Genomic DNA, 25,555 nt, shown 5'->3' with positions numbered 1-25,555 from the left:
TTTATCAATAACTTTATTTTAGGTGTAGTTTAGATTGCATTCGTAGATAATTAATTACAATTTTTAGATCTTAACAATATCTTTTATACAATCTTTTCTTTTCTAGAAAATAAACTTTTAAACAGCAAAATGTTTTGTATGTTACAACAAACTAGTTTCCTGAGTGCAACCTGATTCACATAATTATGCACGATATGTAAAGTACATTGCATACAGTTAGGCGAGTATTTAGTCGCAAATCGAATATTTTGGAAGAATAAAATAATCTGTTATAAACGATTGAAGGGTTTTTTTTAATACAATGAACCAAATGTAAGGGCAAAAAGGCATTCAAGAGGATATTCGCTGCATTTAGTACACATAAAGGTGCTTGTTTTACATGTATCCTAAAATACAAATTATCGCCATATTTTAATAAAAAAGCTGTCGCGTGTAAACAGTGTTAGGAAGTTTACACTCATCGTCACGCATTTTAAAAGAGAACAAAAAAATAATACTCTTTTTCATGCATAAATTTTCATTTCAAAAAGATTAACAGTGAAAGCATCTCGAAGGCATAAAGATACCTATTATACCATTTCTAGCATAAAGCCCATCAAAACAAAGCGTTAAAAGCGGCTGTTGCTGCTGTGCCATTTTCAACACACTCTCACGTCAATGGTAGCATTTTGTGTGGTATCAGCGCATCAACCTGGAAGAAAAACAACCTTTTACTGCTTCAGCGCTACTCCATTTTCCATGTTTGTCCACTATCAAGCCGCTCAATCATCATCATCAGCATCATCACCATCAGCCGGTCTCGTCATTAGCCTACTCGGAGCAAATGTTGTGTTTTCCTCTTAAGCACCTTCATTTTGTGTGTGCGTGTGTTTTTTTTTCTCTTCTTTTAGTCCTGCTCGCCGATTCGTTGCCGATTTCCATTTTCCCATCTCGAACCGTTCTGAGCGAAGTAAACGAGGTGGCAACATTCCTACATTGATAATGTGTTTGATACGAGGATTTCTCCACCCGGATGCTTTCATTTCTCGGAAACGGAACGGAATACACGCACCGTGCGGCAAAAAAAAAAGGTGCGGGTAGCAGAGAGGCCGCTGGAACTGTCCGCTCCCAAAGGAGACATAACTGGGCTGAGCGAAATCTGCTACCAAAAGTGTCTGCACGGTGTGGCAATGGAGGAACGGGAAAATCAATTCCATCGGATAAGGCGAATTTTATTGGTTTGGATGGGTTTTTTTCGTCGTTGTTTTTGTTTGCGCGCTTCTCTCTTATCGAAGCATTAAGCGTTGGCAGTGGGGGAGGGTGTTTCTTTTCAGAAGATTCCCTAATGTCCAGATGGTCTTTAAGATTTTGCTGAATAGCGGCCCTCTTTGCGACGACGGTGGCAGTTAAATAGACCGACCGATGGATCATCTACAGGCAGGCGAGACGAGCATCAGAGGTTCGTCTTGGTGGTCGTGTGTTTGAGTTAAGGATTGGTCGACAAGCGCTGGTTGGTTAGGTATTGTTTTACGGTTCCGGTTCTTAGTGCCGGAAGCTGCCGGAAAGGCTGAGCTAATCTGCCGCCGCTGAAGGCGCTGTTTACTTTGGGATACAGTGAAGAACTTTCTCGTTTCCGTTCGGCAGCGGAAGGATTATTTCACATCATTGCTTGCGGAACGTTCTGAACGACATAAAAGAAATGAACTATTCCAAGAATCGATGATGAAGGCTCGGACTCTTAGATAGCAGCTCAGCATCCGGGTGTTTCTAATTGCTTTCCTCTGTATCCTGCTGTGGCAAAACCCTCAAATATGCACGTGTCGGGGATCATTCATCTGCTCGTGTATGACAGGTGTGCGTGTTGTACATACTCCCGATTTAGTGGACACATTCGAGCCAGTTGCTCTAGAGATAGAGAGAGAGCCGCACATGTCAAACTGCCCATTTGATACGCAAACAATGGCTAAAGAGCATCCGAGGCGGACCCGCTCGGTAAAGACTGGACGAAAAGCGCTGGCGTCGAAGGCACTGTCAGCGACAGCGAGTCTTAAGTCTTAAGGAGACGGGCGTGAAGGAAGCTAATTGAAAACAACTGGTCCGATTGAATCTTCACCCGCAAGGTCCGTGCTAATGCCAAGACAATATAAGACCTCGTTGGACGCACTACTCCAAAGGGCCTTAATGCTTTGTCTCGGTGCATTGGTAGGTTCAGGTCGGAGGTAGCAGCCACGCACTCGGCTAATTCCAGCTCGTCTCCAACAATTACTGCGCGGGGCCGTACGATACCCGGTCACGTATCTGCGAAGAGCCACATTTGCATGTTGCCGCGGCTGACGGCTCGCAATGAGCTCATGAGACGTCGCTGATGATGATGATGATGATGCGTTCGAGCTCAGTGTCGCAACACGGCCCACGCACTCGACACCGGTCGAATCGGATGTCCATTAAAGGAATCGTGGTTGCACAGGAAGTGGTCATCATTGTGTGTACGGACACCACGGTCAAAGCCCTACCGTCCGGCCACGGTGACAGTTGAACCTTTTGCGGGAGCGAACCGGTACGCTCTTGCACACACGATGCGCACACGAGTCCCGGAATTGACTGCGACATCTCAATTAATCATTTCGCTTGCCCGATCCGCCGCACACCAACAACGCGGGGAGGTGTGCGCCCGATTGGCGTGTGCGTAGGTTTCACGTCATGAAGTCATCTTCCCGGTTCAGAGCGGACGGTCGAGGTGTGTCTGTGTGTTGTGCGCTGATAAATGGCTTTTCCTTCCCACACCGAAATAGGGTGCTCTGTGGTGAAAAATACACCATGCTTCACCTGGAAGTACATCGTTTCTTTGCGCGAGCCCGTAGTCCTATGTCCTGTCCTGTCCGGTGCACTCCAGTGAGTTTGTGTCGCGCGTTTAGAGTTAATGCTTCTCAGTCACACACACACACACACACCCGCCCACACAAAAGCACCAGGGAAAGGTTACCCGATATGATGATTAACTCGCTGTCATCTTTCATCGGACAGCCAACAGAGGGGATGCATCATACATACGGGGATCGGGGTTTCACAACGGTTGACATACATCTTGGGCGCGAAAGTGGACATCTCCGGTGGCGGGCGAAAGATGTCTAATCAGAGCCGTGGGGTTCATGTAGCACGTTCGTTAGCGTGTTTGGTCGGTTGGATAAATTGAAATCCGATAAGTGACGTACGGGGGTGCCGTATCGGTGCCACTGTCAATCGTGGTACTCTTTCATGCGTGAGCCCTAGTTTGTCCTTTGACGTGTTTGGATTGGAGAGAAGATTTGTGGCACAATGGCAATTTGTTAAGGTTTGGGAAGGAATCGTTTGGGCTATTCATACCCCTTTTTTCACTTCCATCGCATATTTATTACATTTATTTGTATTTCTGCTGTTGATTGTGCTTAAAAAGAATTTATCCACTTTTTGTTAGATAACCAAACATATGGATATATATATTTGTATAATAATTGCATACCTTCTGGCGTTCAATGTGCGTAGAGTGCTTAAACAGAATCAAAAGCATACATATTGCATACCCTTAGGCGATTTTTCAGACCAGTTAAGGCAAAATTGTGTACAAAAAAGCATTCAACTAAATTAAAATGTACGGAATTTAGCAATTGGTTTATTTATTGTTGCTTTTTACGTACTTCTTCCTTTTGATATATGCTATATATAGGTATATATTGAGTAAAAATTAAAATAAATTAAGTTAAACATCTCATAGATGTCTGCAAAGATTTATCTTTCGTTGATTGTAAATATTTATTCCTCAGGTTATTTTAGTATTATGACACGTGCGTAAATGTAGTGAGTCGCTTTTTTCGTAGCGTTTTTTTTCTTGTCCACCGGACGGTAAACCACCATCTGGTCACGTTGCAGCTGGCAGGAACGTGCAACTCGCATCGCTCAATTAGCTGCGATTGACAACAACCGTTTGCGCTTGCAGTGGTGGCTGGCGTGAAAGCAGCGTAAAAGCTAGCCTGCCTGCTGAACCTCCTGACAGTGACACTGACTGATTTTGTCGTGTCCAAAATGGCGCACGGTGTCACTGGCGCTGGCAGATCCGCCGTCGTACCGTTGTTGTTGACCAGCGAGCCAGAAGCATCTGATTTGCTTCCATTAATTATATAAAACTCTCCCTTCCCTCCCCCACAGTTGTTCCGTCATGGAAACCAGCTGCTTTACAAACGATGCGAGACAGTGTGGAGTGAGCACGAAAAAAAAAACACATTGTATGCTTTGAAAACTGTACAGGACCTTTTTTCTTTCTTTCGGCAGGAGCTTCAACTCCAACGCGTCAAACGGTGTATGCATAGCCTTAATGAGGTGGGCAACAATTTTGGCAAACGGAATGGCTGGGTGCTTTTTTTCTTCTTCTTTTTCGTGTAACACACATACACACGCATAGTCGAAAACGCAAAGAAAGCCCTGACGGACACCACGATGAGCCCATTGGACGTCGCGGCGCTCGCTTTCATTTACTAGAATGGATCGGGGGTAATTCATTAAATAAATTATCATCATCATGATCTGAAACGTTACAAAGGGGGCTGACATCCTACTCATTTATTCATTTCGTCCGGCTTTCTGCGGCATGCGGTCCTCTTGGGTTTGTGTGTGTGTGTCTGCGGGCAAGGCTCCAGGGGAGCAAAAAAAAACGGAAAACCGTCCTCCAAAAACACCTTCTTTTCCATCAGTCCATTTGGTAATGGTAATCACTACGGTTATGGTTGAGTTTTATTACACACCGTTTTAGAAAACTAAGGTTTTTGTTTTCTTCGATAGCGAAGCTTCTGTGTGAAAGGTCCAACTTTCTTTGCCATTCTAGCACGCGTCTTTTCATGGCAAAAAAGGGATAGATATTTACATTGCGCATCGGGTGTAGAAACGGCCCTATCAAGCACCGCTCACACACTAAAAACCAAACAAACACGAGTGTCCGCTGTGTGCTGGTTAGTGTTGAGCCTCTCTCTCTTTTCTTTCATTCCAGTGGTACTTTGGTCAAAAAATGGGCCGCACCATTTGCGACCGGGTGAAATAGGCTGTGAACTGGCCGAGGATACGCAACAAAGAAAGCTTAATATTGGTACTAAATCCAACCACCCCTCTCCAGACTTGCTCACACCGGGCGCCCATCGGTTAGGCCGATGGTGTAAAAAGATAGTCGGACGGCTGGACTACTGCTAACGGGCAAAATTGGTAGTGTCTCGCGCCCGCACCCAGAACCGCATTGGCATAATTAGTCCGCTAAGGCTGTAGTGTGGACCGAGAACTAAATAACAAACAACAGACCAAAAAAAAAAAAGAAACAAAAGAACAGCCAACTAATTCCTCCACTGCAGGGGCTTACGGTTAAGGGTCAGCATGGTTGAGTGGACAGTGTTTGTAGAGAAATGAAGTGCGGCAACCATTAACGGTTCCGATAGGGTAGGATAAAGATCCATGGTACTGCTGGGGACTGCAGGGAGCAATGCTTTGCGTACGGCACCGGGGCGCTGAGTGTTTGCAGTTGAAAATTAATTTATTAGAACGATTTAAGCTGTTCTGTTATCGTTTAATGCACTTCAATTGAGTGTTTTTCGGAGTCTCTCTGTAGAGAATTAGTTTTGGGAACTATGCCATAGGTATGATGTACTTTTCAAGTAAAACAATAATTTGCAAGTTGAAACACACATTTTGTCACGAAAATTGCATACTTTTAGGTGTTATAGTGGATATTTTTTAGGATTTATATCGATAGTATATCCATAGATATTTATATCGATAGATAGCCGAAAGTAATGCAGAGTATAGTAGTGTAGAGTAAAATATGTATTGAATAGTTGTAGTGAGTGGCGAGTTGGTAACTATACCAAGACACAGGCTGAATGTTTTACCAGTTAAACGTTTTAACCTAACAACATATTGCATACTGTTAGGCGCAAAAAAGGCCATCAATGTGCTATTATTACACAAACTTTCTAAAATAAAAAAAAATACAGTTTATTGCCAAAGACTTGACGTTAAGATACCGACTATAAGACATTTTACATTATAAAAATAAGCATTTTCAAAAACATTCTACAGCGTGATATCAACCCGTGCAATATTTTCCAGAGCAGAAAGAGAATCGGTATGCTCCCAAGAGCAACATAATTTCGATTTTGCTCTTAAAGGTGAAAGAAATCAACAACAATTCTTCCATGCCGTCCTCTACCGTTGGTCCCAACAAATGCCAAACAGTACCAGCCGGGAGAATTGCAGACGAGAACGCCCCTAATTGAGATAAGTAGTGATGAATGTTTTAATTAGCCACTGTTGTTAAGTCCTTGAAACTGACGCCCGCCTTACCATGCCACGCGGGCCTGTGCCCTCGGTTGTTATCGTCCCTTCGGTTGTGTTTTTCAGATTGTGTTTTGGTTTTTAATTTTCACTCCAGCCTCATCCTCCGTTTGCGAATGGGCTTGCTTTTATTATTTTATATTTTACTCCTCCTTATTTCTTTCCTCGTTTCTTTCCTCCCTATTTGTGTGTCTGTTTTTTTTGTTGCTTATTACTGCACCCAAGTGCAAATGAGAAGCGGTCGGGCGGTGTGAGTGTGGGTGAGAAAATTTTCATTTCGCCCTGGTGTGGAAAGTGCAACCGCCGGCCTCAACCTACCGGGAGCAGGGTGCGCTAATTAACTTTCCCGGCCAAAACCGGGCCGCCTCACCACCGCCCGGCAGCATCATCGGGGAGAAAACAATTTTCATTTCATCTGTACGGCCTGCAAAAGGGGCTGCTATGTTTCTCCACCTCTGACCAGCAAGGCCTCAAGCAGTGCTGGACGGTGAGCGTCTTGGCGGCTGAAGCTCAGGAGGTTTTTTTTCTTCGCTTCAACACCACCCACTGGCCAGTTGGGGCTTTTTGGAAGGAGATTCCTAGAAAAACATAACTCCAAATGTTACAACGAAACGAAAATGGAAACTTTTGAACAGCAACCGTAGCGTTACAAAACAACACACTCTTGTGCTTGTGCCCTCTTGCAATGTGGTGAAAATTGGAGAAATGGCTTGACCAAACTTGACCGCTGGCAGAGAAGCAAGCTCAGACAAAGATAAAGGAGTTGGAAACAATAATTCAACTCTGTGCTCGTTTCTCAAATAGGAAGCCTGAACCGAGCGAAACTGTGGTGCGTGGTTTTGCACTCGAAGGTGTATTTTTCTCGACACAAAAAGCAACCGCGCTAAGATCGTTTGTGCGTAGCGTAGCAGCCTGAAGGGGCTTGAAAACTCTCTTGCTCTGAAAATAAGGAGCAGTGTGAAACATTTATAATTTTGCTTTTCTTCTTCAGCTTTCACTCCTTTTCTCCTGTCAGATCGCGTTCAGGATCTTCACCGTATGGTCAGCCATCCGCTTGAACTGAACACCAAACGCGTGATGGTTTCAACTAGCCTGCGCTGGCTCTCAGCGTTGCCAAGCTCTCCGGCTCACTCCACCCGTAGCGTTGTGGTAAAATTTTCATTTTCTGCTCGCACCGTTGTCGGGTAATGAGATGGAGGAAGGAAAATGGTAAGGCCAAAACCGCCTGTCGGATCCTTTTTCCGCAACGAGCTGCAAGACGTCTGTTGGAAATATCTGTAATTACGTTTTTTTTCTCCCTTCCCTGTTTGCTTCCGCATGCCAGACTGTGTGGGGCAGGACAACGCAGCGCACAGGACCCGTTGCAATGTGATCCTTTTGCGAAATGGTTGCGGTGCAGTCTAGTGCACGTGAGCGAAAATTGTAAAACGCGTAAAGTGGAGGCATTTTGCGCGCCAGACAGCGAGTGAGCAGAAATTATCAGCCTTGGATGGAATGGGGCAAACTGCTCAATTGGGAACTGTCATCTAGCGCTCTGCCATGGCAGCGGGATGACAAATGAGTTTGGTGGGAAAGTAATTTGCAGCTGTGCAGCGTGCAGCAAACTTGTGCAGTGAAGCACATGGTTTTTTCATTTTCATTTCTTGCCTACTACAGTGGCAGGTTTTTCCAAGAATGTTTGCATGTTTTTCGCAGTGGTGAACTTTTGTAAGTAGTTTTATAACCGTTGCACGTTAGCAATGTAAACGGCAAAGAGTCTTTAATAGAACTTGTCATAATGGTGCATCGCTCGATGGCGCCTGAAACTATGCAATCTATAATTTACATGGTTAATTCTACAAAATTATTGCATTACTGCATGGCAGTTTGACACTTGTCAATGAATTATTTTTTGTGAGATTTTCAACTAAAAAAGCATTACTGACTAGTTAAATTTAAAAATAACGAAAATTAACAAAACGTCTTTCAGATTGCATATCTTTAGGCGACTAATTATATAGTTAAAATGGTGCATTGCGTGATGACCGCCTGAAGGTATGCAATTTATAAGTTTTGTTTGATGCTACAAAAGTATTGCGTTGAAAAAAAAAACTTTACTAACTGATAACTAACTTAAAAATAAACCTTAACGTAATAAAACGTCATTCAGCTTGCATATCTTTAGGCAAATAATACGCTGAGGTTCTTGTCTAGTAACTAACGGATGGTAGCGAAATTATATTTCAATAACCTTCGATTCTTTCCAGTTCAACAGATACATAAAGCATTGCATCAACCGAATCTATTTGCCTAACGCTGCATCATAAAAATCTCGTTAAAAAGAAATTTAAGAATTCTGCGGAAAATCCACCCATCCGATATGACGAGCCCCGCAATGAACAGTTCTTGCAACAGTCGCTAACAAAGGCGAAACGTGACACTCAAGTACCTCCATCACCGAGTACGGATTATCTCGCTGTCTGCAACATTTGGCATTTTGATCCCGACTGGTCCCCAAACTAATAGGGTCTCCAGATTTTGTAACCCCACGCCACAGTTCCCCTAGATTCGCTTGATTGGAAGGCGAACAGAGATCATTGTTTTTAAATTAGCTATTCCGGCTGCTTTCGTCGCTGTACCTTCCCTACACCGCATCACTAGTCATCTCACTCACCGTGCACATCAACCAAATCAGGATCATTTTCCATTTCTCACCGGTTTTCCCATTGGCTCTTATCTTTCGCCCGTTGCTTTCTTTGCGGCCTGGCCGGAGCTTTCTGGCTCGATACAATTGGCGATAAGCGAACGATTATGAAGCGGTGGGGAGGATTTCGGGATGGTTTTTGTTTTGTTTTGTGTTGTCTGCTGCTTCCAGAGGAGCACCCCCGGCAACACGCTCAAGCTGTGTTTATTTCCGCTGAATGATATTTCATCCTCATCATCGTCGTTTTTGCCCAACGCTTTGTTTTCTCGACCATAAGCGACCTCCCTGCCTTTGGTGCGTACCATAGCCACAGTGGGAAGTGGAAAACGTGCCCTCAACGTTCATTAGTAAACATTGCGCTCTAGCAAATCCCCCCCCCTCACGTTGTCTTGCAGTCCGCTGGACCAGCGGTGGCCGAAACGACACAAAACCACGGAGAACGGACGGTGAACGATGGAGCTCCTTCTTATTACTTTTTCCGTGGATAAAATATTACGATTCATTGGCTGCGGGTTGGGGGGGCGGGTGAATTCAATGAAGGGAACAAAAAAGTTGGAATGATCGAGTGGAGTGAAGTATAAAGGCGTTTTTTTTGTTGCTTGTCTTCGTATCGAAATAACAAGTTAGAAGCAGCAGACCGGTTGCTGCGGCAGCATATTGAAGCAATTGGAATAGAAACTGGTGCCCACCACACTGCTATTCTGGTATAAATGGCAGCAATGGAAGAGGATGAGAGAGAAAGAGAGAAAACAAGAGAGGACCTACAGGGAGAGAAAAAAAACTAATTAAAACAAGACGCTACAGCATTACAGTTTTGCCGAAACGTTTTTGCGTCTGTGATTTCTTTCCTATTTCAAGCATTTCGTCATTACAAATCATCCATCCTCGTTGACGTCTCGTAAAAAGGGGATGGCAAAAACTTTAAGCGCTACTGTATGGTGGGTGTTTTTTCTATTTTTGATTTTCATTGCCCTAAGAAAGCACCAGATTCTAGCTAACAGTAGAAGAAGAAAATCTAATGCAAGACGCTTCTTACTGCTTAACTTTCCTCCCAGCTTGTCTCATTTTCACTGGAACATGGGTTTTCTTCGCTTTCAAACGCTGCTCTTTGTCTGTGTGGCCTTTCAGGGCTACAAAAAACACAGAATACACACACTCACGGAAACACACGGTGACGGTTGAAGTTTCGTAAACACAAATCACTTCCAATCACCGATTCGGGATTTCTTTCTTCCGCGGGAACGATTTGACATCTGTTGACACTTTCGGGTTTCAGTGCAGGGATAGGTTTTTTTTGGTACGAGGTACGGCAAGCACTGAGAGATTCTATTTACTCTCGGCACTGTTCGGATGGCGTGGAGATGTTGGAAGAGGGATTAAGGAAAAATTATATATCAGATTATGGGGTACTTCTAGTCATACAATGACAAAACGAAGGACGTTTGTTTTAACAAGCATTTCTGCAGAAATTTTAAAATATACTTAGATGAATATTTGTACCTTCATTTAAAATTGTTTTACTCGAGTTTGTAGAAACTAAAACGTTTTGAATTGTTATTTTAAAAAATGGATTATTCTACTTTGAAACTAATTTAATTTTCGATTTACCCTGAAGGTATGCAATCGTCATAACAGAACGCCTAAAATTCGATACTGTACACGACTCAATTAGATTATTAACAAGAAATTCTCAAATTGAATGGTTGCTTCTGACCCGAAATGAAAAGCGTACTCAACATGATCTTTAAATAAAGTTCTAATAATATAATGTAATATGGACTAGCAGTTACAACTGAATAAAACATTGCCTTCCGCTGTTTACAGAAAACATATTCCTTGTGATAGAAAATAAAAATAAATGATTCCAACACTCTTCTTTTTTCTTCTATCTCTTTCTGTCTCTTTCTCTTGTTCTCTCTTTGTCTGTTTATCTGTGCTACTTTTCGTCTCAGTTTCCCTCACACGCACAAATCTTTATCTGCAAACAGCGTGCGAAGGACTTATCTGTGAAGCATGAAATTGATAACGCTATCGGCATCTGCCTGTTAGCACAGCTAGGAAAGAAAATCAAACGCACAAGATGAACAAAAAAGAACGACACAAGGCGCGAGAACATATACGAAATAAAAAAAAGAAAAGCTGGCAACGTTCCAAGACAGCTTGCCCCCGTAAAGAAACATGCGACAGGGGACACATGGAAGGTTAAAAGCTAACAGGACACAGGCATCAATCCTCGAGCAGCTCGAGTCAGACCGAAGCGTTTGACCTGCTGCTGCCGGCGTGCCGGTGCGCCCGGGAGGATCCTATCTCTCTGAATTTCTTTTCACCAGCTGAATGTCAGCCACGGTTGACTGCGGTTGAATGGTAATGACTTTTCAACCGGTGTCAAGTTTTGTTACGTTCAACGCGCCAGGTAGGGATGGGAAGCAGTGTGTAAGAAGGGTGAGTTTGTGTTTAGGTGTCGTGGAAAAAAGGTGAACACGCTGAAGACACTGACGCTGGTGGTAAGCGTGCGGTTGCAGCGAGCAAGCGAGCGAAGGGCGGTCATGCATATGGATCTCGTGCAAACAGCTTGCTTGTTGTATCTTATGTTTGTGTGTGTCTGTGGGTGTGAGCGTTCGGGTGAAAGCGTTAAAGCTGACGGTGACGAGGCAAAAAACATATATCCCCGCCGGGACTTACCGTAGTACGTCGTCGAGCGGCGTTTGTTGTAGTTCGTCTCCGGTATCGAGAGCAGACACTCGATCATGGCTGGCGATTCGAGCTGATCCTTTCGTATCCTGCCGCTGATGGACACGTTGTACAGCCCGTTCTCGCCCTGGACGGATTTGAGGTTTTCCGTCTCGAAGAGCTCGTAGTTGATGCTGTGGTAACGAGGGAGAAGAATGAAGCGAAGGTTTATTTAAAGGTTTTGCTTAAAAGACGATAAGATGAGTGTTTCTTTCCAATTATGGGGCATTAAAGGACGAGTTATGTTGTAAAAAATAGTGTGTTGATTCCGAGTTATGGTTAACGCCTAAAGGTATGCAATATTTTGTAGAAATTTTTGTCTTAAGCTTATTCTAAATATCGAAAAATTAAATAAACTTTATAACGTAAAGATCTGAACCTTTTTCTTGTAAAGTTTTTTTTATTCATTTATTCAAATAGTCTTTCAATGAAGCAACAAACAAAACAAAATATTCTGACGTTAAGGGACGATGTAGGGAACTTAATACGATTGTTTGTTGATTCAATCTTAATTCAGTGTTAAATATTAATTTTTGTTATTGAATTAGCTACATTCTTTACAAAAAGGACGACTGTGTTACTATGAAGTTTTTGTTACGTAATAGTAGTTCAAACGGTTATGATATTTAAATTGCTTGTTTAAATACATCATTGTGCATACCTTCAGGCGCTTAAATAGGTTGAATGTTCGGATACACAAAAAACAAAAACAAAAACATACTGATTCATTATGATGTAAATCAGATTTAAAAGTGAATATTGAAATAATTAAAGTCCAATGAACCCTCCTTTATCAAATCGCATTAAAACCACACCATCGTCGTTCGCTAACTACAACAAAGTAGCATGCAAATCGGCTTACTCATATTTGAATAGATGTTTTGCTCGCCTATAATGTAATCGCCAATAAAAACCTCGAGCCTGCTCATTTGCAGTCCAATCAATCAGCAAACGGTACCGGTAGCGTCCAGCTTGGGATTAAGGGGCAGATGAAAAATGATCCCAAGCTCGCTCCCACGGCTCGCTTGACCGCCACCAAGAGGCGTAACATGAAAATCAAAATAATAAAAAAAAGCGTCCGCCCAGTATCTTTCCGTCCCATCGCGGCCAGCTACGGCTGCATCGGTAAGCTTGATGTTTAACAGCATGTACGATTTATGGAAACCCGTGAAGGTTCCGGTGTACCGAAACATCCACCACCAGCCCCGATTCAATGGGCTTGCGGCTGGAATAGCTGGACGGTCAGAAGATATTTTACTTCCCCCAGAAATATATTAATGCCCGGGCGTTTGATTATTGTTGAAGGGACCATTTCCTTAATCACCGGTGCCCACCAGGGCCACAACTCGGTGGAAATCGATGTCGATCGTAAACGCGAGGCCGGAGCAGATTTTCAGTGATTGAATTTCGTACACCCAGCGGTGCAGGGGAAAGTGATGGTGGTGCCAAAATGTATGCTCCCTTTGCGTCCTGGGGATTTTTTGTTCGTGTGGTGCTTGTTATGGAGCAACAGCAGAAGAAAAAAAAAACATCACGGTGGTTTGACCTTTGCCGTGGGCGATCTTTTATCATTTTTCAACCCCGCTACATCCGGGTAGTGCGGTGGTGTGGTTCGATTTTAACTCCAGCTGGACACAAATGACCGATGTGGTCAAGCGTAACCTTTTGCCCGTGCTGGTAACCCGAGGTTGCAGGCAGGCGGAAAAATAACAACATATTTTTTCGTCCATTTTTTTCGCTCGTTCTCTTACTCTCTCTGTGGGATTTCATCTCGTTCAACGAAGGCTGGTTCGTTATTGGTTGTGCGTGTGTGTGTGTGTGTGTGCAGCCGCTTGTTGTGGTACGGGGGACGGTGACCCGGCAGCCCGAGAGTTTGATTTATCATTCAACCTTAAAAATGCGCACCCCCACGACCGTTTGGCTGAGTGCAAATAGCGGAAGCGAACCCTTAACCCGTTCCCCGTGACCTGGGAAGAGAGGTCCCGGGTTGGTGCTGAACCGCGGACAGAGTGACAGGGGTTTGCAGTTCAAGTTGACATCATTATAGCAAAATGATTTATAAATGAAATGGCGGCGAACATAAAATTTAGCTTCCGAAAGGCAAATGGAAAGTATACATTTAGGCGCCTTTTCACAATTGCTCGTTCAACTTCTGCAATAAATGTACAATGCTCACCAGAAGATTGCCAACCCCTGCACTACCACGAACATCGGTTCGAACAGGGAGTAAATCAGATCAGATGAAGGGTGATGAAGACGGTAATGTGGGTGGAAAAATGAATTATGCAAATATTTTACTTATAATTTATTTCATAAATTAAACTGGGATGATACTTTGTGCCATCATCGCGCCGAAATCGTGTTAAATATTGCTACGGAATTGAACCAGAGGATGCCGGACGGGGAAAAGTGGGAATGATTTCCTGTCCCATGGCCCATAGGTCGGCGCCACCGTGACCGGTTATGGGGTTTGTTGCTGCTGCGGGCGTGTGTGAAGGATTGCTCAATTGGAAAACATAATCGAACGGACAGCCAAGCTACCGGGAGCCCTTTTAACCCCACAATGACCCACGTTGAACGGTGCGTGTGTGTGTGTGTGTAGGACGAGCCCCTTTTTTGGGAGGTTCGATGGGTCCGATCACGTACTCGGTTGATTGGCGCAGTGAGAGATCCATTTTGTAAAGTGGAAGGCAAACGCGTGCCCCAATCAACTGAAGGTTATTTTTCGATTTTCTCTCGCAGGTGTACCATGAACCGAGAGGTGTAGCCCGATGTAGCCCCCCTACAGAAAGGGAGCTAGACGCCTCTACTTACCGTATCTGGAGCTCGGGTAGCGGAGAAATGTCTCGTGCGTGGCAATCAACCGTGATGTAGCCGTCGCCATTCAGGTAGTAGCTTAGATCGAACTTACTTTCCCGCACTGGAAAGGAAGAAAGAATGAGCAAAACTGATATTAGATAATGGTTCTGATATAACCAGAGCAGTGGAATAGAATACTTTGAGATCATATTCTTCACGATGGTTAGTTAAATTGAATATACTGCTCATTGCTAGAATTTTATGCACCAATATTAAGCTACAGAAGTTAAATGTTAAATGTTAAATGTGTTCCTACGTGTACTATTTATTAAAAATTCCTAATCGAATAAAGCCAGGGTTATAATTCAAATGTCACTATTTAATTTTCGTTTTAAATTGCTTATAAATGCACAAGATTTGACAAATTGCATACTTGTAGGCGTTGAAAATCATTTATGGAATGAGTTTTTTAGGCTTGCCTTCATCGATTTTTGCCAAATCTGACCTTGGTTATCGATCAATGAGCTCAATTTATTTTATTTTATTTATTTTTGTTAACTAGTTACGTTCCATAACGTTGCATTAATTGAATATTCCCAAAACATGGCTTTAAATTACATTATAGAAATAATTCAAGTTTGAAGCATTTCAATCGAAACTCTTCTTTCGATTTTGAAATAACATTTGGTTATTCGGTATTATAGATATAATTTAAATGATCTGCCTATAGCAAAGTGAACGAAAAATCAATAAAAATATCAGAACTCAATTTGAAATATTGTTCGAGTAAAGTTTTTAATTTGTAATATTGTTTGAGTGAAAAGCCTTAAAATAACTCCTATACCAAGTCCAACAAAAAACCAAAATATTGTAATTATACCGAATCTGCTATTCTATTGGCTAGAAATCAACTGTGTTATTGCAATCACTCACTTTACCATAAAACCCATACTTGTCAATACAATTGTACCAAAAAAAAGCTAATTGAAAACCCCTTTTCAACTCAATTGCAGCTTCTCTTACCGATAATTTTCAGCTTCGCCGACTTCCTGTCGATGGACGCGTACGTTTGCACGATGCACATGTACTCGCCGGTAAAGTTGGCGAGCGGTTTGATGATCGCCATCGCCCGATGCTTGTGCAGATGCTCCTGCGACACGACGTAGCTGGTGTCGACACGGTTCTTAAAGGATTGCTGTTTCGGATTGGGTGATTGGGGTGGTAGACACAAAAAAAATAGAAATAAAACAAGACACGTTTCATTTCCTGCTTGAAACATCCTCCTGCTAGGGTTTAAACCCAGCTAGTGGCGTATGTACTTACGAAGGGGAAAGGATTTTTCGACGGTATCCACTGGTAGACCGGTTGACCGTCCAGGAGCCATTTTAACACGAATCCCTTCTCGCTTTCGTCCACCTCGTACTCGCAGTCCAGTATTAGTGGGTCTGGCGTTTTGGAGGTCTGATCTAGCAGGTAGGTGGAGGGAACTTTCAGGTTGATGATTTTCACCGCCGAACACACTGTACGAGAACGAAAGAGAGATAAAAAAGAAACAATTAATTTTTGTGATACAAATCGAATAAAGGACTTGGCGAAATAGCTTGTACTGGTTGCGAATTGGTTGAATAAGCGTAGCTTTAACGCAATTTAATTTCATCCTAAATACTATTCACTTTAAAGCATGAATTTTGGATGCGAAAATGAAAAGTGAAAATGTTTTTAAATGGCTTGTCTTCAATGTTTAATGCATTTTATTAGCGCGTCCACGTTTTGGGAAGGGCTGCTTATGCATTCATAAAAATGACTTGCTAATTCGTCGGTCTCGTGCATAAAATAAAATAATTTGCGAATTACAAACAAACAAATGGAGCAAAAAAAAAGTATCCTATTTTCATTCACTGTTGCGCGCCGCTTTCCTGTTTTTTATGCTTCACAGTTTTTGTTTTCTATCTCCATCCTGTTTGTTGTAATTCGTCGCGCATTAGTGCGCGAATTTATTATTCATTTATTTATCAAATAAAACCCTATCCTCCCATCCACCACTGCACCTTGACTGCCGACATCGTGCAGTCGCATTGGGTTTGATGTGTACGCTCAGTGTGGCGGGACACTTTTTTTTATCAATATGCTCAAAACCAGTTTGAGGTTCATCCAGTTTGAAATGCAAAACGGTACTACGCAAAAGCAAAAAAAACGCTGATAACTCAACCCATTCTGGTGGGGTTCCTCGTGCTTGAAATATTCATTTCACACTCACGTTTATGCAAAGGGGCGGTAGATATGTACAAAAAAAATGGAATAAGCGACACAGTGAGATGACTGTAGCGTGCATATATATACATCCTTCTAAAACTCAAGGATCACGGATGACAAAATTCCCGCAACGCTTCTACTGTTTTTTCCTCCGGCCCTCCCGGATTGTTTTTCCCACTTTTCCCACCTGCGAGCAGCAACTTTTACGGGCGACGGTGACGTTTAATATTTTATTCATCCCGGTGCTTCGGAGAAAGCTCCGGAACCGCGCTTATCACGCTCACGGGGACAAATGTGCGGGCGACAGCAGGGAGAAAAATAAATAAAAGAAATGTTTGAAAACGTTGTTTTGCCATTCCTCGCGTTTGTTCCTTTCCACACTCACACACACACACACACATGTATAGGTAGCCCGTGACAATGGTAAAACCGTTCATTATTCACTTAGTGCATTAGAGACGCGAAGTGCAATTTGCAGTTTTGGGATGAGGATGGCGGATCTTGGAGAGGGTTCGTGTCGTGTGGCCGGTTCTCCGGGGAGTGACAAAAGACACGGATAATGATTTCACCGTAGATTAGTACGTTTTGAGGTAGGTTTTTTTTTTCACCAGTGCCAGAGGTTGTTATGTTAACTACACATCTACACATTTTCTATTTAACAAAAAAAAAAAAAAGCTGTCAATGTAAGTTTCAACGATTTTTTTAAGAAGATTAGCTTCCTATACAGATGAACTGCATGCATCATTAAACTTTTGCATACCTTTAGGAGCTGGAAGCAATACAACTGAGCGAAGAGCTTGAAGGTATGCAATATTGATGTATTTATTTTTTAACAGGAATTTTCATTAAAAAAAAAGTCATTTCAACCAATTTAGGTAAATCTCCACAGAAATAAAAAAATATACACTTTAGGAAACAATTGTATTTTAGCAAAAGTCTAATTAAATGTTCGATTTTAGATTTTTTTTTAAATGAAAATACTGTTCGATGAACAAAATAACAACGGAAGGCAAACAAGTGTGAGCGAGTGCATAGCGAATGCACACAGCTCATTCAATATAAATTGTTTCCAATTTCTCGTCTCTTTCCCAGCTCCACAGGCCATCCATTATTTGGCAGCTGATAGGTGGTGGATAGCTGTATTCATTTGTTTTATCGTTTCGGGGAAGCAAGCGTTTGTTGGATTTGTTTTCCCACCCGGAGCGCTGGATGCTGGATGCAGTTTCTACTCCTTAGGGCCATGAATCATTCACTGCACCTCTGCATCAGCTGACCGTACGGTGGTGATGTTAGTGGTTAGGAGTCGATTTTCGATCCCAAACCGGTAATCTAAATGCATTGCCCTGAGCGATACTGGGAAGGTTTATGGAGAGCTTTATTTCCCTTTCTCAAGTTTATGTTCTCCTAATTCTTTGCAACGATTTTGCGATGCAACACATAATTTTGTGTTGAGTCCTTAAAAGCAGCAACATATTTCCTCTCGCTTGTTATGGTCAGTTGATTTTCTCTCTTGCCCCATAAAGCTGAACGGAACGTTTTATTTTGGGGATTCACGTTGTGAGCATCTAGATTAGTGAAGCGGATCAACAGGGCTGGCTTGGTAACTGTTTCCATCGCATCCAAAGAATGTATAGTGTTCCCCTGATGCATCATGTGTTTGGCCTGCATCTATAATCCTTTAAACGACATTAAGATACTAGGCGCAGATTAAGCGTGGCTCTGTCATGACTACAATAATCGTCCTCTGGTGTATTATTTCGATTTTTTGACAAAAAAAGTAATTGAAATGAAACTTCCTTCAGTTACGATTTTCATTTCTGATCAGAATAATATGGAAAGTGATTATCGCTTTGAGCCCACTCTGCAGGATTCTAGTAGTATGTGGAGTTGTCTTGTGTGTATTATAAAAATAACCTAAAATGTTCCAATCGATTTTCAGTGGCAGATGCTATGTTCTTTTTTTTACAAGCTCGGAATGGGAAAGAGTTTTCTTTTTATGGACGAAAGCACACATGACGGAAGCGAGCGAAAGAAACTGGCTCAAGTGGTAGACACATTACGTAGTTTTTAACAGCAACAAAAAACCCTGAACCCTATGCCACTTGTGTCGTTCGAAAAGAGGCCAACTGCCTTTGTGCATATTCTGTATCGAAAAAAAAAGAAAGCGCAACCTACAAGGTGAGTAAACGATTGCCTCGTTCAAGCATCGCAAGCTTTCGCGAGTGTATGGTTCGAATGTTCAAAAACTCTCCTGCATCCTGCGTTGCACGTCTCGAAACGTTTGATTCCGTGCTGCTACTCCCACAGCCCCGGAAACCGGATGTGCCGAGATGAAAGGTTTATAGCGGAAACACTCAAGTGGATAAATTTATGGGACTGTGCGGAAGAGTGGGAGAGCGAAAGTGGGGCAAAGCGTCGGTGCTAGAACCTGTAGGCATGGCTTTGGCACAATTTTGACACTGTCAACGGTGTTGGTTTGATGTTGTTTTTGTTGCATGTTTGGGATGGAAAAAAATGTTTGCCGGCACACACAAAAAAGCTATATTTTTTGTGTGTGTACTATATTTTGCTTTACACAAGCAATCTTTTGCGTGCCATATTGATATTAACAAGAAAACGATTGAAATATTTGAAAACCTTTTAAAATTCAACATTGATTAGGATGGGTTTTATACAAAACCCCCAAAACTATGCAATTCTCATTACAATATATGCTTTATTAGAATATGCTCAGAGTATTTTTAACATAATGGAGTTATATTGACAACAAAAGCATAAAATTGCGAAAGGATGCAACAATATTAGTTGAATAAGTTTAACATATCTATTCATGTTTAAAACGTTGATTATTGACCTTTGGCCATTGCCATCTAATCTTAATGAACGTTATGGAAAAGACATTTGATCTTGCCGATCTTGAAACACTTTCCCAGAAATCGTGTTACTCCACCATACCACAACCCGAAGTACAATTAAAAGTAAAAATCCACTTAAGCAGCAGCGTTTTGTTCAACACATCGTTTCGACGACTTTCGTTGACAAATTAATAGCGAACCGAAAGGACCACTAAGCGGAAGGATAAACAAAGCGAGCAGCCCTGAAGTGAAAGTCAATTGAATTGCAATCGAGCGTAGCGAAGTGATTTCGGGGACGTTTCGGATCGTCGTTAAGATTGCTGCTCCTTCCGGGTTGGGTTTTTGTTTTACGACCATTCCCCCGTCCCATGCCGGTGCTTTCTACCAATTTTCTTTTTCGATTAGAAACGATATGTCTTCACCGTAGCGCTCAAGCGCAATTGAAATGTTTTCTAAACTTTAATCCTTTTGTGGCTGGGAGGGGGAAGGTGAGCACTTTTTCCCCTTGTCCTTATCCCGCTCTTTTCATCGAGATTTTAAGTTTTGTCGCAACAGTGTGACCGATGTTTTCGGTCTGTTGTGCTTGTTGTTTTGATTGGGAGAGGGAAACGGGGATGAGGGGAAAAGTTTTTATTCTCTTCTCTTCTTCCCTCTAGTCCAAAAGTTTCCGTTTTCTTTATATGTTCAAAATCGTTTCAATGCTTTCGGGGAGAGAACAAAAAACACAAAGACATGCAGCCCCATTTGCCATTTTCTAATTCTCGGTTTATGTTCCACTCTAGGCGTAGCGATTTAACTTTTAAGCGGAGGGGCGAGGGATGATGTGGGTGATTCGGATCGTTTCGTTCTTTTATTTTTCCTGCACAGTTGATTCGTAGGAAAGCAGCAGTTTGGCCGTAGAAGGTTTGCCAGAACGATATTGCGGAAAACAAAACTTTCTCCTGAAAGTATCCGAGCTCGGCTTCAACGACGCACAAACACAACGTCACCGGCACCGTACGGCAATTGTTTGAGATTTTAAAAACACACCTCTACTAACGGGAAAAACATGTAAACTTTGAATTTGTCAGCCCTGCCATCGTTTTAACATCTCAACCCTGTGTTGAAGGCTCGGCAGCGTGGTCTGCTTGTGGGGCACCGGGCGTCTCCATCAAGAGTGAGTTCCGTACTTCCGCACGCTTGCCGCTAGCGCTGCTCTGCTGTGCGTGTCAAATCGGTCGGACTGCTTCAAAATATCATTTTTCTTGTCCCCATTCCGCTCGTGCTGTTTGTGCACCGTGTTGAGCAAAACTCAGCTGAAAACTCCCGTGGCCGGGGAAAACACCGGGAACAGATTTCGGAACAGATTTGCCTGGTTAGCGACGGGCGCTTAAAACTTTCAATGTTTTCGGAGCCCTTTGTGGGTGTTTTATGGGTTCACGCCACGAACGGGGCGAACAGAGGGTGCTGGGTGGTGTGAAAAGCATTCCCATAGGGTACGTATCCAGCGAGGGATGTTTGAGGGTGTTAGATGATGTTTTCTCTTCACTTCTAGTTCGTCTTTTTTGCTGTCGGTTGCTTTCGCTTGCGCACGATCGTCTTACTTTGTTTTATTTTATCGCAAGTAGGTTGCTTGGAAGGGAAAACGAAATGTGAACCGCGGTGTGCAAAGCTAGCGAGTTTCAGGAAGTAAGTTTTTTTTTAAAGCTGATTTTTTTCCCCCGTTACACGGCTCGCGTTGAATGCACGTAGGGGAGATAAAAAGAGCGTGGAAGAAAAATGGAATTGTGCGGAAGTGTAACGTTGCAAAACATTGCAAGCTCTAACTCGTAGACACACACATAATACAGCCACATCCTTTGGAACTACGAACGAATATTGAACCACCGTGTGACTGCGCCGTGACATGAGATGGGCGTCTCTGTGATGGGGTCGAGGTCAAATGGCAAATACCAACGAGTGACGTGGTGTAAATTGAAAATGCTGCGTTTGAAAATGTCCCAAACGTGTTTGCATTTCGCACGCGAGAACAAGTTCGGAAAGGGAATAGAATTGGCTATAAAAATTGGACAAATATTTTGAGCTTGAAATTGAAATTGGCTGTTTGAACTATTTCAGTGGGATTTCAATGTCTCAAATATGCCTTTTATACGTCATGATATTACTATTGTTATTATCATTATTATTTTTATTCTGATAATAATATTATTAATAATAACACTAATAATTTTAATAATTTTAATAATAATAATAATAAATATAGTAATAAAAATAAAAATAATAATAATTATAAAAGTAATAATAATAATAAAAATAATTATAAAAGTAATAATAATAATAAAAGTAGTAATAATAATATAAGTAATAAAAATAAAAATAAAAATAATAATAATAATAATAATTATAATGATAATAATAATAATAATAATAATAATAATAATAATAATAATAATAATAATAATAATAATTATAATAATAATAATAATAATAATAATAATAATAATAATAATAATAATAATAATAATAATAACAATTACAATAAAAATGATAATAATAATAATAATCATAACAATAATAATTACTATTATTATAGTTAAAATAACAATAATAATAATAATAATAATAATAGTAATAATAATCATAATAAACGTTAATAATAATTATTATTGTTATTATTATTATAATTAAAAAAACGGTAAAAGTGACAGTGGAAATAGCGATCAAATCTTTCGGATTTTTATTAATCATAAAAAAACACAAGAGTTTACCTTGTAATTGGACGATTTGTATGACAAGATGATTAAAATACAGGCTTAAATCTCGAATTGAACATCGATTCTTCGTCAACTCTTGAATATGTATTTTTAAGTTGACACGTTTTGCCATAAAAAAAATCTGAACTTTTCGTTGATATTTTTAATATTTTTGTAAATGTTTTTTAGATCCCGCTTTTTTATTCAACGTTAGCTTTTTAATTAAACTGTCAGCCAACAATCGCGCGTTCAACTAAAAAGCATGCCAGCTAAAACGCGTTCAACTATTCAATTCTGACGGCAGTAGCTATTGATAATATTTGTTGTTGCAAAGTGTATTTTGCTCCTACCTTTGAGCAATGTTTTATGCACAAATATAGAAAACACATAATTTTATAAAAAGCATACACTAAAAATAAAGCATTAAAGCCAAATCAACAATGCGATTTAAGCCAATAAAGCATCAACATCGCTTCAAACTATGTCCCGCCGTCGTTGAAAGGCATGTAACAGATCCTGGAAGGGAAAAACTGGGACCTTTTTAATGCATGTCGGCGCTTGTTGCCTTGCCACCAGTAACAACGAACGCTGTCGTTCGCTTTCGCGGACCAAACTTTTAATAAAAATCCACTCCACAGCGGGGAGATTTTCTCTATTAAAACCGACACACACCCGGGAAACCCCCGGTGGCTGGTGGAAGAACGTGCGCGCGCGCGCGAGCAGCGCAGTGACGTGGAGATTAAATTCAGTTTGTCAGTCAGCCAACAGGGAACAAGCCCTTCCAGTTTTACCCATTCCATTGCTGTCCTTGGCGTGTTTTATTTTTTTGTTGGTGTGCTTTTGCAATCTCGCACTGTTGGACAACGTGGGGATGGAAAAAAAACGGTGCCCGAGCGCTCACACATTTTCCTCGTCCGCTTTCAGCTATATCGGTTCCATAAATGTGGTTTTCATGAAAAATGGATTAATGCCGAGGAACAGGGGAGGGGGTGGAGGATAAAAGGGCAAAGTTTTCACAACCGCAAAACTATGACTACGGTTTGGAGCAAAATGCAGCCCGCACTGTTGTCAGCAGAATCCGGCGGGAGTGTGTTGTTCTGTTCTTTGCACCGCGCCGTTTTCTGTGTGTCAGTTTCACTTGCTACTAAAAGTCGCTTCTAAATTCGATCAGTGACGCTGGCAGCATTACTGCATTACAGCATCACAGCACAAGGCACGGAAGAAAACGGGGTGGGTGTAGAACCGAAACGCGTCCAAACAGAGGGTTAAAATGAACCACTTTTATCCGTCCGAGGGAAAGAGTTGAGGCAAAAAAAACATAAAGTGAAGCTGTCGAAAGAACATTCAAAAAGCATCGCTTCGCAACTCGTCTTTAAACTTTGGACAGGAGAGTCATGCGGCGACGGGATGGTGAAAGCAACGGGAAAGAAAAGCTCCCCCCCCCCTCAAGCGCATAAAGCAGCTGGCGCGGGCCAACGGGCAGCAATGTTGGACGAGGAATTGCAGTTACTTTCTTTCACTCGCTCGCACGTCCACGTGCTTTCTTCGTTGCCCAAACCACTACCCTTTATGAGTTTGACTGTCCGTGGAATGTCGTTGGTTGAATTTTGATGAAAGTTGATTCAACGGTTCGAGCTTGGGACCAGTTTGGGGAAGTCTGTGTGCGTTTTTTTGTTTTGCTGTTCATGTTTTTAAACTCGTATTCCCTTGCCTTCCTTCCTTTTCGTTGTACTTTGTAACTCACTTAAAAATGTTTTTAAACTGAAAAGGGAGCGACGCTAAAAAATCTGTCCACCGGGTGACAGCTACAGGAAGTCAAACATCGGTATGACAAGTTCGTGAAGAATCATTTCTATTCCGCCCGCGTACTGCGCGTCCGCCGTTGTCGAGGGAGCAGTATATTTTTTTGCTTTGCTACTCCGTTGTGGTGCCAGTGCTGCGTCCCGAAAAGGAAATGTTTGGTGGCGTAATTGGCGAACAAAACACACTTTCCTAGTTGTTGGAGTTTGCCCAATTTTTCTGGGAAGAAAACGTACAACAACAAAAAGAGTAGAGGAAGAGTTGAAAGTGTTCCACTGGGACACGGTGGAACGCTTTAGTGCGCGATGTTAAAGTAACGTTTCAGCCAATCAGAAATCACCTTCAAAGTAAAAGAAAACTTGATGTTACGTTGTGCACAACCGTGCCCGTCGTCCTATGCTCATCGTAAGCGACATTTTACTGTTACTTTTGCTCGTTTATTGTAAAGCATTGGAAAAGAAAACAGGAAGAGAAAACCGCTCCCAAGACCCTTAACAATTGTCAAAAAGAAAAGGGCAAGAAAAGGGGTTTCTGTGTGACCTGCAAAACCAATTTACCGTAATTGATCAAATGGAAATGACCTATTCCCAGGATGGTTGTGAAAAAGTTTTCGGCTTCTTCTCGTTTGCTTCGGTAAATGTCACGGACACGTGGACGCTGCAAAGGTTTTGATGTATGCTAATTGTTGTTTCGGAAAGCAATTGAACCTTGCAAGGTTGTACGTGCCTGATGTGTTTCAAGAAACGGGTGGGATTTGTTCAGCTATATAATGGAATAGCCTGTGATACGAATTATTTGAAAGATAGGCTGGAAATGATTGAAGAAATATTTCAGAATCGTTCGTTAAACTCTTCACGAAGTTCAAATGACCAAATAGATAGTATAACTTTGGGCGTTTTGAGCTAAATTACAGCCTGAACTTACTGGCTGAACTTCGCTTCCCTGCCATCTGTTAGGTACGTTTTCACAAGCCATATCTTTCTTCGCGAATTTTTTCCCTTTCTTTTGCGTTCACACACCACGAATCTTCGCTGTAGACAGCTCTCGCAAATAAAATAAAATAATTCGTAAAACACGGGTTATTGTTGTAAGAAAAATATTATATACAACCGTTAGAACACTTATGACTTAGGAGCGATCGAAAAAAAAAGTTAACTACGAATAAAAACAAGATATTTTTCTCGGTCTGTCAAAAGAATGCAAGCAAATATTGGTGTTATCAGTCCAGCGATGGATAGCTTGGATTGCACGGGAAAGATTCGCCACAGACTGCTAGACTTCCCTTACCTCAGTGAAAATGTATGTTTGACAGATATTTTGTAGCATAATATGCCGTGTGTGAACGCGGCTATTGAACTGTCAGCCAACTATCAATA

The 25,555-nt window shown here is 41.8% G+C and overlaps 1 protein-coding gene across 12 annotated transcripts in view; it reads right to left on the bottom strand.

Moving 5' to 3' along the window:
* The window catches only part of LOC120901374, a 128,524-nt gene that overhangs the window by 7,297 nt on the left and 95,672 nt on the right, over positions 1 to 25,555 (bottom strand). For all 12 annotated transcript variants that reach the window (XM_040309256.1, XM_040309255.1, XM_040309264.1 and 9 more), the window contains exons 3-6: positions 15,863 to 16,059; positions 15,563 to 15,734; positions 14,555 to 14,660; positions 11,693 to 11,874 (exon numbers count right to left, since the gene is read on the bottom strand). In XM_040309256.1, the coding sequence (XP_040165190.1) occupies positions 11,693 to 11,874; positions 14,555 to 14,660; positions 15,563 to 15,734; positions 15,863 to 16,059 (657 nt within the window). The remainder of the gene's footprint in view (positions 1 to 11,692; positions 11,875 to 14,554; positions 14,661 to 15,562; positions 15,735 to 15,862; positions 16,060 to 25,555) is intronic.

Source organism: Anopheles arabiensis, chromosome 3, assembly GCF_016920715.1.
Source record: "Anopheles arabiensis isolate DONGOLA chromosome 3, AaraD3, whole genome shotgun sequence".
NCBI lineage: Eukaryota > Metazoa > Arthropoda > Insecta > Diptera > Culicidae > Anopheles > Anopheles arabiensis.
This window is presented reverse-complemented; position numbering and strand designations above follow the sequence as displayed.